At 47.4% G+C, this 12,582-nt stretch overlaps 2 protein-coding genes across 3 annotated transcripts in view; one reads left to right on the top strand and one right to left on the bottom strand.

Moving 5' to 3' along the window:
* LOC112237357 (potassium voltage-gated channel subfamily A member 1-like) overlaps positions 1 to 5,987 on the top strand; it is an 11,671-nt gene extending 5,684 nt beyond the window's left edge. For both annotated transcript variants that reach the window (XM_042327727.1, XM_042327726.1), the window contains exon 3: positions 3,125 to 5,987. In XM_042327727.1, the coding sequence (XP_042183661.1) occupies positions 3,125 to 4,033 (909 nt within the window). In that variant the 3' untranslated portion in view covers positions 4,034 to 5,987. The remainder of the gene's footprint in view (positions 1 to 3,124) is intronic.
* Positions 5,988 to 8,612: 2,625 nt separating this feature from the next.
* The window catches only part of LOC112259229 (putative sodium-dependent excitatory amino acid transporter glt-3), a 14,645-nt gene continuing 10,675 nt past the window's right edge, over positions 8,613 to 12,582 (bottom strand). Inside the window, exons 2-5 of the mRNA XM_042327900.1 lie at positions 11,513 to 11,891; positions 10,999 to 11,133; positions 10,247 to 10,685; positions 8,613 to 10,094 (exon numbers count right to left, since the gene is read on the bottom strand). Coding sequence (XP_042183834.1) covers positions 9,798 to 10,094; positions 10,247 to 10,685; positions 10,999 to 11,133; positions 11,513 to 11,891 — 1,250 coding nt within the window. The 3' untranslated portion in view covers positions 8,613 to 9,797. The remainder of the gene's footprint in view (positions 10,095 to 10,246; positions 10,686 to 10,998; positions 11,134 to 11,512; positions 11,892 to 12,582) is intronic.

Raw genomic sequence — 12,582 nt, forward strand, 5'->3', positions numbered from 1 at the left:
CATGCTGTATGGTTCTGTGACCATTTGGAATGAGCGGCTAGTTGTTATTCCTTTCTTATTGGGTGACAAAGAGTGAGAATGCCTGTCGGGGCAGTGTGATCATGGCTTTTCAACCTCATAAAGGTGAGGAGAAATGGAACTAAAGTGGGTGACAAATGTGATGGCAAATGTCACTGTCATTTCAGTTGGTAAAAGCATTCCAGGCCTCTACATAAAGACTAACATATGCAGTATATGCACAAACAAACAACTGCTGTATATGCACCTCACACAGGCACACTCATGCAGGCACACGGACAGGCACTAACACACAAACAGAGTATCATAGACTTTTGCTTCACTACAATTTTATCATCGGCAATAACAATTCTGAGCCATTTGACTCCAATCCGTCTTATGGCTGGACCATAAAACCTACATTTGACTGTCTCACTTTGAACCCCAAGACTGCTTCTTAGAAAACATTGTCAGGATGAAATGAAGTGTCAGATTCGTCAGTCAGTCCAGACGCTGTGCTGTAACATTAGCCGTTGTCACATGCAGCTCTATAATGTTTTTCTTCTGTTTAAATATAGAGACCAAACACATTTGCATCAAGGTCTGCGGAAGGAAAGAGAGAGAGAGAGTGATTACACAAGTGAAGTGATGTTAACACAGTATTGCAGTTATCACAGTCTTAATCAGACCGTGACGACAGATGCATTTTCCACATGTGCTGAGGAAAGACTTCTCCTCCTTCTCTCCTCCTTCTCATGTTTACTGGAGTCATCATGGTTCTCCCCGACCTCTGTCTAACCTTCCCTCATTACTGTTTCTTATCAATTCATTTATGTCCTTCATTACCCTTGTAATGAACACGAGGGGAGACAGAGAGCTGGTTTCAAGCGTAGGGCGCAGCAGGTGTTTATTGCAAAACACCACAGGAGGAGGCAGGTAGCTGGGTCCAGGGGCAGGCAGAAGGTCATACACAGGAGGAGGCAGGTAGCTGGGTCCAGGGGCAGGTAGAAGGTCATACACAGGAGGAGGCAGGTAGCTGGGTCTAGGGGCAGGCAGAAGGTCCTACACAGGAGGAGGCAGGTAGCTGGGTCCAGGCAGAAGGTCCTACACAGGAGGAGGCAGGTAGCTGGGTCCAGGGGCAGGCAGAAGGTCATACACAGGAGGAGGCAGGTAGCTGGGTCCAGGGGCAGGCAGAAGGTCCTACACAGGAGGAGGCAGGTAGCTGGGTCTAGGGGCAGGCAGAAGGTCCTAGGAGGAAGCAGGTAGCTGGGTCCAGGGGCAGGCAGAAGGTCATACACAGGAGGAGGCAGGTAGCTGGGTCCAGGGGCAGGCAGAAGGTCATACACAGGAGGAGGCAGGTAGCTGGGTCCAGGGGCAGGCAGAAGGTCATACACAGGAGGAAGCAGGTAGCTGGGTCCAGGGGCAGGCAGAAGGTCATACACAAGAGGAAGCAGGTAGCTGGGTCCAGGGGCAGGCAGAAGGTCATACACAGGAGGAGGCAGGTAGCTGGGTCCAGGGGCAGGCAGAAGGTCCTACACAGGAGGAGGCAGGTAGCTGGGTCTAGGGGCAGGCAGAAGGTCATACACAGGAGGAAGCAGGTAGCTGGGTCCAGGGGCAGGCAGAAGGTCCTACACAGGAGGAGGCAGGTAGCTGGGTCCAGGGGCAGGCAGGAGGTCCTACACAGGAGGAGGCAGGTAGCTGGGTCTAGGGGCAGGCAGAAGGTCCTACACAGGAGGAGGCAGGTAGCTGGGTCCAGGCAGAAGGTCATACACAGGAGGAGGCAGGTAGCTGGGTCTAGGGGCAGGCAGAAGGTCCTACACAGGAGGAGGCAGGTAGCTGGGTCTAGGGGCAGGCAAAAGGTCCTACACAGGAGGAAGCAGGTAGCTGGGTCCAGGGGCAGGCAGAAGGTCATACACAGGAGGAGGCAGGTAGCTGGGTCCAGGGGCAGGCAGAAGGTCATACACAGGAGGAGGCAGGTAGCTGGGTCCAGGGGCAGGCAGAAGGTCATACACAGGAGGAAGCAGGTAGCTGGGTCCAGGGGCAGGCAGAAGGTCATACACAAGAGGAAGCAGGTAGCTGGGTCCAGGGGCAGGCAGAAGGTCATACACAGGAGGAGGCAGGTAGCTGGGTCCAGGGGCAGGCAGAAGGTCCTACACAGGAGGAGGCAGGTAGCTGGGTCTAGGGGCAGGCAGAATGTCATACACAGGAGGAAGCAGGTAGCTGGGTCCAGGGGCAGGCAGAAGGTCCTACACAGGAGGAGGCAGGTAGCTGGGTCCAGGGGCAGGCAGGAGGTCCTACACAGGAGGAGGCAGGTAGCTGGGTCTAGGGGCAGGCAGAAGGTCCTACACAGGAGGAGGCAGGTAGCTGGGTCCAGGCAGAAGGTCATACACAGGAGGAGGCAGGTAGCTGGGTCTAGGGGCAGGCAGAAGGTCCTACACAGGAGGAGGCAGGTAGCTGGGTCTAGGGGCAGGCAAAAGGTCCTACACAGGAGGAGGCAGGTAGCTGGGTCCAGGCAGAAGGTCATACACAGGAGGAGGCAGGTAGCTGGGTCCAGGGGCAGGCAGAAGGTCATACACAGGAGGAGGCAGATAGCTGGGTCCAGGGGCAGGCAGAAGGTCCTACACAGGGAGTCCAAAAGGGAACAGTACAGGCAGGGAAAAGGCTAGTAACGTAGTCTGGGAGATCAGGCAATAGGTAGATAACAGGAAATCCGATAAGCTAAAGTACAGGCAGGGAATAGACAAAAGGCACCGTTAATGAGATAGGCAAAAACCATCATACACAGGGGGAGTAAATCACAGGAAAGCCAGCGCTCTGAAAGACGTGTGTCACAAAACAAACAAAACCTCACAGTGATGTGGAGCAAAGAACTGAACTAAATAGTGTGTGATAATGACATGGTGTGTGAACAGGTGATTAGAATCCAGGTGATTGGGATCTGGAGAGTGAGCTGCGTTCAGGGGATCTACGTGTTGGAGGGTGTGAGTTAGAAGGAGACGTTACAACCCTGTTTGTTATCTCTTGTCTAAACCACGGTCACCCCCCCTTCACTGTTTTATCTCCCCTCAATCTCTCCTGCTTCATTTCTAACACCACTCACTTTCCCTCTCTCCTTCTCTCCCTCCAGAAATTCACCTACCAGCCCCATCCTACCCTCCCCAACATCACCATCCTGGTCCCTCCCACTGGCAGTGCTTTCCATGACCCCTTCTTCCAGGTGGAGACCATATGTATCTTCTGGTTCTCCTTTGAGCTCATTATGCGCTTAGCCAGCTCCCCCAGTAAGCTCCACTTCTTCAAGGACGTGATGAACACTATCGACTTCCTCGCCATCATTCCCTTCTTCGTCACTCTGGGCACAGAGCTGGCCAGGGACAAAACCTCCAACAAGGACCCGGGCATGTCTTTGGCCATCATCAGGGTCATTAGGCTGGTCAGGGTGTTCAGGATATTCAAGCTGTCGCGTCACTCCAAGGGCCTGCAGATCCTGGGCCAGACTCTGAAGGCCAGCCTGAGAGAGTTGGCCCTGCTCATCTTCTTCCTCTTCATCGGAGTCATCCTCTTCTCCAGCGCTGTCTACTTCGCCGAGGCGGACAGCCCCGACACGGTGTTCACCAGCATCCCCGAGGCCTTCTGGTGGGCCGTGGTCTCCATGACGACAGTGGGCTACGGGGACATGTACCCTACGACTCTGGGGGGCAAGCTGGTGGGCTCCATGTGTGCCATCGCTGGTGTGCTCACCATCTCCCTGCCAGTCCCCGTCATTGTGTCCAACTTCAGCTACTTCTATCACCGAGAGACGGAGTGTCTCGAGAAAATCAGTGAGTACACCCACATCAGCACCTCTCTCTGGGAGGGTGAGGATGAGGAGGGAGACGAAGGGGAGGGAGATTACACTCCCCTGTATGTGGGCGACTGCAAGGGAATCTGTAACCCCCTCAATGGGACACTGCTGTCAGGACTGTGTGCGGGGCAGGACGGGTGGGAGAACAAAGGCAACGTGTACCTCAGGGAACCCCTGGTCACTCAGGTGTGAGACAGGATAGATGGATAGACAGAGGATCTGCTGAATACAACCCTGGTACTCTGCCTCTAAGTTAAATAGAGAGAAAGATAAAGGAGGATGGCAAAGTAAAGGAGACGAGATACAAAAAAAATACTATTTTACTCAAGGACTTACTTGCACGCTTGCACTGTCAATGGCTTACACCGTTTACTACAAACAGAACTGATGAGTCCATGGCAGAGATATTGTGACAGCTTGCTTTTTGCTAATGTCACTGAGAATTGAGTATGATGCCATCATATTGACAATAAAAACAGCTGAAACAGAATGTATATTTATTTATGATATATTTACCAGATTGTAATAACAGTTTATACAGTACATACAACTCTAGCAATTGTAAATGTTGGTGTTTATAAGACATGAGTGAATTGCAGTGCCATTTTATATGTTATTGTGTGCTAGCTAGCTAAATGCACAGGGCCGTTTTGAATGTGTGTAGAGGGTTGACTAAGGGCGTTTTTACCATTTTTGTGAACCCAGTGCAGTTTGCAAATTTTTTTGTGCAGTGTGAACACTCTCAAAGAACTCAGACCCCCTCAGAAGAAGACAGAAGAGCCCCCTAAGCAAACCGAACTGAGATCATCTCGAGAGCTGGTCTGAGTTCGGTTCTCCTGAATTCCGAGGTTTGATTCCCTTTTTAGGGCAATGTGAACACAAAGCTTCCCAGGCTCACTTGTCATTATTTCCGCACGACACACTTTGCTACTGCAGCATTGTTTCCCTTGCCGTAACCACTCACATTGGTGCGACAAAAAAGAGAAGTGGATGTGTAGGTTCATGGAAAAAAACGTGATGTTTTTGTGTATTGATTAGCGATTGTCAAGAATCCACAGAAATGTTTAGTTTTTAGTTCAGACTATTTGTTTGCCATATGTGATTTATAGGCTAAGAGAGGTTCATAAACTGTTTATTTGATTGCGGGGTTTGAATAGTGTGAGAAGACAACAACATATTTGGTGAGAATCACAACATAGGGTCCAAAATCAATTCTAGCTCTTAAAAGGGCGGTAGCCTAAATTGGGTGTACACTTTTTAATTACAGTATTATTTCATCTGCTGTTATTCTTCTGCTATTTATTCTGTTACCAATAATATTTACATGTTCATAGTGTCTTCTGATTAAAATGATTATTTCTCCCCTTTTTTCACTAAATGCAGTCTATTAGCTTTCAAAATGTAAGCAGGTGTATCTAGCTGTCCGATAACACGTTTTGATGTCTTGTCCTGCACTGCACTTTGTAAAAAAACCCTGGAGTGCATTGAGTGAATTTTGGAAAAAGATCTTGGTTCCTTTCTAAACATGGCAATGCAAAGAGGACTCGGACCACAGGATAGGTGAAGTGAACTGACAAAAGAGTTGAGTCCTCATTCAAAGATCAGTTCTTTTAAAGAGGACTATGTGTAAAAACACTCAATGTCCTGATGGGACTGGGCACCGTCTCTTAAAGCTATGGCAGAAATGCTCTGCAGTGATATTGTGTTGACGTGGAACACAAAGAGATCAGCCTGGGGGCTGTGGTGCAAACAGAGAGCAGCCCTAAGCGTTGGTCCTGGGCCAGTGGAGAGTTTTCAGTATGTAATGGAGACAGCTAGGCTGGGCGGCAGGGAAATCTGATCCTGGACCTGTCAGGCTTCCAGCTGACCCTTCCTCCCAATGGCTGTGCAGGGCTAACACTAGTAGATACCACTGGCCTACATACACACTCACCCCACTGGGTAGAAGTACTTTACTGGTCATCCAAAGACACATCCCTGCCCCTGTCCATGTTACCATGGTGCCTCAATTATCTTGCCTACTTAGAATGTGTCTTAACAAAATGCTTTGCACAGTGTTCAGTGTTTATACTGTGCTTTATAAATATGTTCTTATGATCAGAGATTGTGAGCTGCACAGATAGTGGGTTGTGTGTGTGCGTCTAAGATGTGTTGGTTGTGTGTGTATATGTGTGTGGTTACCAGTATGTGTTCTATGACTGTGTGTGTGTGTGTGTGTGTGTGTGTGATTGTGTGTGTGTGTGTGTGTGTGTGTGTGTGTGTGTGTGTGGTTACCAGTACGTGGTCTATGACTGTGTGTGCGTGTGTGTGTGTGTGTGTGTGTGTGTGTGTGTGTGTGTGTTACCAGTATGTGTGTGTGTGTGTGTGTGGTTACCAGTATATGTTCTGTGTGTTTGTGTGTGTGTTTGTGTGTATGCACGTGTGTGTGGTTACCAGTATGTGTTCTATGACTGTGAACCCTGTTAATATTTGTTGTATTTAATAAAGATGGTATTTTATCAGTTATCTAAATGAGTCCCTGTTTTGTTAACAGAGGGGAGATGAGTCAGCAGATGTCCACTTCACCATAAAACAATTATCTATACAACAACAACCAAAATGTCTAGTCTTTCAAAATGTTGACATAATATGTTAAATGTATGATATTATTGGTATGTTTAGACACCATCTGTTTAACTTGGTGAGAGAGCAGATTGGATCATTTGTGTTCCCACTTCACACGCACCCCAAAGGATTGAGTTGATTCCCCTCCTTTCAACTATCTCTTTAGTCTCTAGAGGTCAAAGCACTCAGTGCAAATCCTCCTAGTCATCCCAGCTCAGGGACATCATACTGAGGACTCTGTGGTGGCTTCTTCTGAGCCATGAAGCCAGAAGAAACATGTACTGTGTATTTTGCAGATTGAAATAATTATGTAAACAATAACGAATTATACAAACAACATACATTTTATGGGACAACCATACAAACAAATCCCATAAGTACAGTGATTCATGTCTGTAATTGTCATGCCCTGACCTTAGAGATCCTTTTTATGTCTCTATTTTGGTTTGGTCAGGGCGTGAGTTGGGGTGGGCATTTCTATGTCTTGTGTTTCTATGATTTTTTTTATCTCTATGTTTTGGCCGGGTATGGTTCTCAATCAGGGACAGCTGTCTATCGTTGTCTCTGATTGGGAACCATACTTAGGTGCCTTTTTTCCCACCTGTCTTGGTGGGAAGTTGACTTTCTTTATGGCACTTAGCCTTATTTTGTTTTGTACATTGTTTTGTTCGGCGTCTTTTTCTTATTCGCTGCACCTTGGTCCGCTCCTTTCATCAGCCGTGACAGTAATGCATTTCTTTCTGCAACGTTCTTCACCCTCCGCCCTGAAAAAGCCTAGTTGGCAGAAATGGTGAAATGTGCAGGTGGGATTAAATAAACATACAACAAGTGTGACACTAATGTAATGGCATCAATAACCATCCTCTACATAGAAATAACATCCACCAGTTCCATACCCTACTCTGCCAGGGAGGACTGAGGAAACTCAGTGACTGTTGCTAAAAGAGAGAAATGCTTCTAAATGAAACTGGAGACAAGCCAGACTGAAGTGAAGTTGAAATGAGTTGATGGGTTTTCAGCAACACTGACGGTTTGAGCAGATGAGTCTCTTCATACCCTCACTGCTTGATGACTTTTCCCAATGATTACATACCCTGACCCCCCTCTGGGTTGGCTGACATTCCGATGTCGTGTTGTGGGTTAGATGTTTCTAGTGTAAAATATGGACAACTCATTTTGTGATTTTGAGTGATTTATGCTTGTTTTTGGTTGCTATTCATTGAATTGACAAAAAAATACAAGTGGCAATCTTGTTGTGTAAGAAATTCCTGTATGTGAGCCGAAAAGACTCAGTTCACTACATATAAATAGAGTAATGAATCATAGTCTGTCAGTTTTGTTGAATACCTTCACCCAGAGAGTCGAGGCATGTCTGTCCCTGTTCACTGGGTTCACTAGGTGGTGGTGGCCTGTTGTGGCCTGAAGCTTTCCCTTATTATCTACCTGTTTCTCTCATCCTCTCCTCCTCTCTCCGTGACGTGCAGGGTCCCAGCACTAACGTCAGTCCTGTTTGCAATTACCCACAGTGCCCTATGCTGTCTGGAAGAATGAGTTGGATTGACGTCTTTCTGGCCATCTGCCGTTCTTCAATTCCTCTCCCCTCCCTCCCTCCCTCCCTCCCTCCCTCCCTCCCTCCCTCCCTCCCTCCCTCCCTCCCTCCCTCCCTCCCTCCCTCCCTCCCTCCCTCCCTCCCTCCCTCCCTCCCTCCCTCCCTCCCTCCCCAACTCGTCTTTGAGAGGATTAAGTGTGTTGATATCTCCTGTGTCTTTGCCCATCAATGTGTAAATGTAATGCTGTGTGCTTTGTGAGTGTGTTGTGTGTGTGTGTGTGTGTATCTCTGTGTGTGCGTTGTCGTGTGTGCGTGTGTGTCAACGTGTGTGTGTGTGTGTGTGTGTGTGTGTGTGTGTGTGTGTGCGTGTGTGTGTGTGTGTGTGTGTGTGTGTGTGTGTGTGTGTGTGTGTGTGTGTGTGTGTGTGTGTGTGTGTGTGTGTGTGTGTGTTCGAGGTCTGGTGTGCCAGTTGCAACTTGAACGTCCAGTAATATCCTTGTCCACTGGATTTCATCACTGTCTTTAGTCACAAAATATTGACGTGTGTCCCCTTTTTGTAGTACTAATCTGTACACAGTTTTTACACAAGGTACAGAAATAACCAAATCTTTGTCAGTGTAATTTAAATAAATCTCTAAGATTTTATTACATACAATATACACAAAACCTGGATCTGCAAACCTGCATTAAGACTGAAGGATTTGGGTAGGCAGTAATGACCTTCAATGAAAGGCATTTCAGAGGGACAGAGGAAAACAAATCAATATGACAGAACCAATGAGAATATCTCTTAATTAACCAATAAATAATTAAAGTACAAGAGTAATGAAACAACAAGTAAATGAATACGTGCTGTGCAACACAGACTGAAGACTGTTGTGCTGGAAAAAATGTATAAAATTACTAACAACCATCATTTCAGACAACAGACGATGACAAAAAATGACTAACCATACATAAGTACTGAGAAATAACAATATTAACAACAATAACCGTATTATGATTGTCATTTCAGGACAAGTTGAGGTACAAGTTGAGGTAAAGTCAAGTGAAGTGTTGAGTTTGTAGAGGACAAGGAGAAGAAGAGAAGAGAGAGAGGAAGTAGAATAGTATAAAAATAGTTTGACTACAGTGTGTTTGTTACCTTTAATTACATATAGTTGCTACACGCAAGTTTATCTCACATTTGAACTTACATATAAGTAGAATGAGTATTTATTTGTTGAATCATTCGATACAGTACAGCTGGAGATGGACGACGTTCTACAGATGACCTTTTGGAAGTTGAGAAGAGAACATTTCTGATTGTACATTGACTGACACTGAACACCAAGATCTCAGTAGAGCGTCTCTCTCAGCCACGCTACAGGGTAGAGGATAAGGTTGAGGAACTGGCTAGCTGAAATGATTAGAACAAGACAATGATTATCAGAGAATAGAGCTGGGTTGACAGAAGACACAACACTAAGTTAAAGCTCCCTTCTGCAGCACACTGAAGCGTACAAGTTAGGGCATGGGCTCTTTTTTGAAAGATTATTAAAGGGTGTTGCCATAGCAACTTAAATATCGTCATCGCTCAAAGCAAGCTTATTGATCCCTGATCTTGTCAAACAGGACTCAAATCACACAAGAACACTCAAATCAGACAATTACTAAATAGCAACCATTTGTAGAGCACTGCATCCACCAACCCAGACCCCTATCAAAAACACCACAGTGGTACTAGGTGGTAGAGTGCAGTAAATTGTGGGAAGTGTAGTGAAACTGTGGTATAACAGAAGTGTTTTCATAGAGGTGTTCCAATCAGGGCAGGTCGCAGGGCAGAATGGTGTTCCTGCGGTCGTAAGCAGTGTCATCACTCTCTTCTCCTTCACTCCCTTCATCCAGCACCCTATCCCTCTCCTCCTCTTCCTCTGTCTCGCTCTGATATCGGTCGCTGTCTCGCCCCCGCAGTCTCTCCCTCTCTCTTCCTCTATCTCTCTCTCTATCCCTCTCTCTATCTCTCTCTCTGTCTCTCTCTCTGTCTCTTTCCCTGTCTCTTTCCCTTCTGTCTCTATCCCCTCTGTCTCTCTCTCTGTGGGAGCGAGGGAGTGTGGGGATCTGGGAAGACAAAGAGGAATAAAGTCAGAGACAGGCCATCAAAGGACCATCCAACTCAAACGTTCACACAAATATTCCATTGATATCAATACATGATTAACAAGAAGTTAGGATTGAGCCCTAGGACTAGTGGTAGCTGTAACCCTGCCTACCTGGTTGTCGTGGCTTGGCAGGGCGCAGTAGCCAGGCTCTGTTCTGCGGAGGATGCGTGGGGAATGGGTACGGAAGGCAGAGGGCCGTGGGGAGTGGGAGTGGGAACAGTTGGAGCGTGGGGAGGGAGAGCGGACAGAATGGGGGGACGGAGAGCGGACGGAGCGGGGAGAGTTGGTGATGGAGTAGATCTGTGACAGGTTGGAGTGGCCGTGGTGGTTGAGTTTGGGCGGGCGGGGGGAGCGTGGGGGTAACTCGGGAGGTCTCTTGGGGTCCACCAGGTCTATCTCGGTGAGGACAGGGGGCGGGGGGATGAACTCCTCATCCTCAGGGGAGAGGAGCTCGGCGTCAATCTCAGCTAGCTCTGCCCTGGACAGGTGGTCCACAATCCCAGCACCAAACGAGTCGCCCACCACGTTGATTGAGGTACGCATTCTGTCACTGGCCCAACAGACAGACAATGCTGGAGTCAGCCATGACTGAACACTGTGTAACAGGTACACTACAAGACAGGAGCTCTCATGGATGAGTAGATGCCAACAATGGCAATGGCATCTACAGCTAAGTACCACTCTACCCTTTACAGTTGACAATATGCGTTGCATTTTGACAGAGTTTGACGTACCCTACTTATCTTTCATAGAGATAATCAGCTTACATTGAATCATTGTAGTCTAATGTCATCATGCTGTTGAAAACAAAGACCAGAGTATCGGAAGTGTAACATCACAGTGATTGTGTGTATGTGACTCACAGCAGCCAGTCGACAGCGATGAGCAGGCTGATGTCCTGGGTGGGCAGGCCCACAGCTGTAAGGATCAACAGCATGGTGACCAGGCCTGCGCTGGGAATACTGGCCGCTCCCACACTGGCCAGGGTGGCTGTCATACTGAGAGGAGAGGAGGGGAATGAGTGAGGGAGGGAGAGGAAGGAGAAGAGGGAATTGACGTTACACACACGTTTCTCATTCCAAGACATTGTCACCACAGAATGGATTAGCATGTGACTCATAAAAGTCATCAGCAACCACAACTGATACATCCTGTAAACCTACAGTTAGATGACTATTTCAAGGTACAAAACCCATGGAGGAAGTGACACAGCTTTCTCTTACATACATACAGAGCATGACAACCTTAAAAACATCACTGCACTTTAGTACTATACCTAAAAGCATAATATATTACACCCAGGTAACACACCTCAACATAAAAGTATCCTAAGAAACCCCCTGGGCCAGGGTTGTTAGTGGTAAAGAAGGGGCCTACCTGACGGTAATGATCTGTCCTGCGTCCAGGTTGATGTCATTCATCTGAGCGATGAAGATGGCTGCCACCGCCTCGTACAGGGCTGTACCATCCATGTTGATGGTGGCTCCGATGGGCAGCACGAAACGCGTCACACGCTTATCGATCTTCAGATTCTCCTCCAGACAGCGAAATGTGACAGGTAACGTTCCTGCACTGAGAGAAGGAGAGAGAGGGTAAGAAAGGGATGTAGACAGGTAACGTTCCTGCACTGAGAGAAGGAGAGAGAGGGTAAGAAAGGGATGTAGACAGGTAACGTTCCTGCACTGAGAGAAGGAGAGAGAGGGTAAGAAAGGGATGTAGACAGGTAACGTTCCTGCACTGAGAGAACGTTCCTGCACTGAAGAGAGAGGGGTAAGAAAGGGATGTAGACAGGTAACGTTCCTGCACTGAGAGAAGGAGAGAGAGGGTAAGAAAGGGATGTAGACAGGTAACGTTCCTGCACTGAGAGAAGGAGAGAGAGGGTAAGAAAGGGATGTAGACAGGTAACGTTCCTGCACTGAGAGAAGGAGAGAGAGGGTAAGAAAGGGATGTAGACAGGTAACGTTCCTGCACTGAGAGAAGGAGAGAGAGGGTAAGAAAGGGATGTAGACAGATCGAGAGAGATAACGGGAAGAAAATACAAATGGGGAGAGAGGGTATAAAGATGTTATAGAGAGAGAAGTATTGAGAAAGAAAATAATGACAGAAATTGTGAGGGAGAGTGAGGTAGAGGGAGGGTGAGAGTACAAAGTGAGAGTTAAAAAAGAGGGGAGGGGGACAAAGAGGGTGAGAGAAGGGGTGAAATCTAACAGCATTATCATAACAGCAAGTGTATTTTACAATCCAACATGTGAATTGCAGGAATTTGATTTGAGCCTAAGCTAAGCCCAGGTCATAATATAATTAGAGAAAGTTGATAGGATTACTCTTATTCTGTAAAGCCTCCCTAATGCGTCAAAATGACAGTTGGTTTGAGCAGCACAACAGATTCAGAAGCAGCGGAAACATGGCCAGTTTGGCCCATACAACCTTACCCAGAGCCCCAGACA

The sequence above is a fragment of the Oncorhynchus tshawytscha genome, linkage group LG09 (assembly GCF_018296145.1).
Source record: "Oncorhynchus tshawytscha isolate Ot180627B linkage group LG09, Otsh_v2.0, whole genome shotgun sequence".
NCBI lineage: Eukaryota > Metazoa > Chordata > Actinopteri > Salmoniformes > Salmonidae > Oncorhynchus > Oncorhynchus tshawytscha.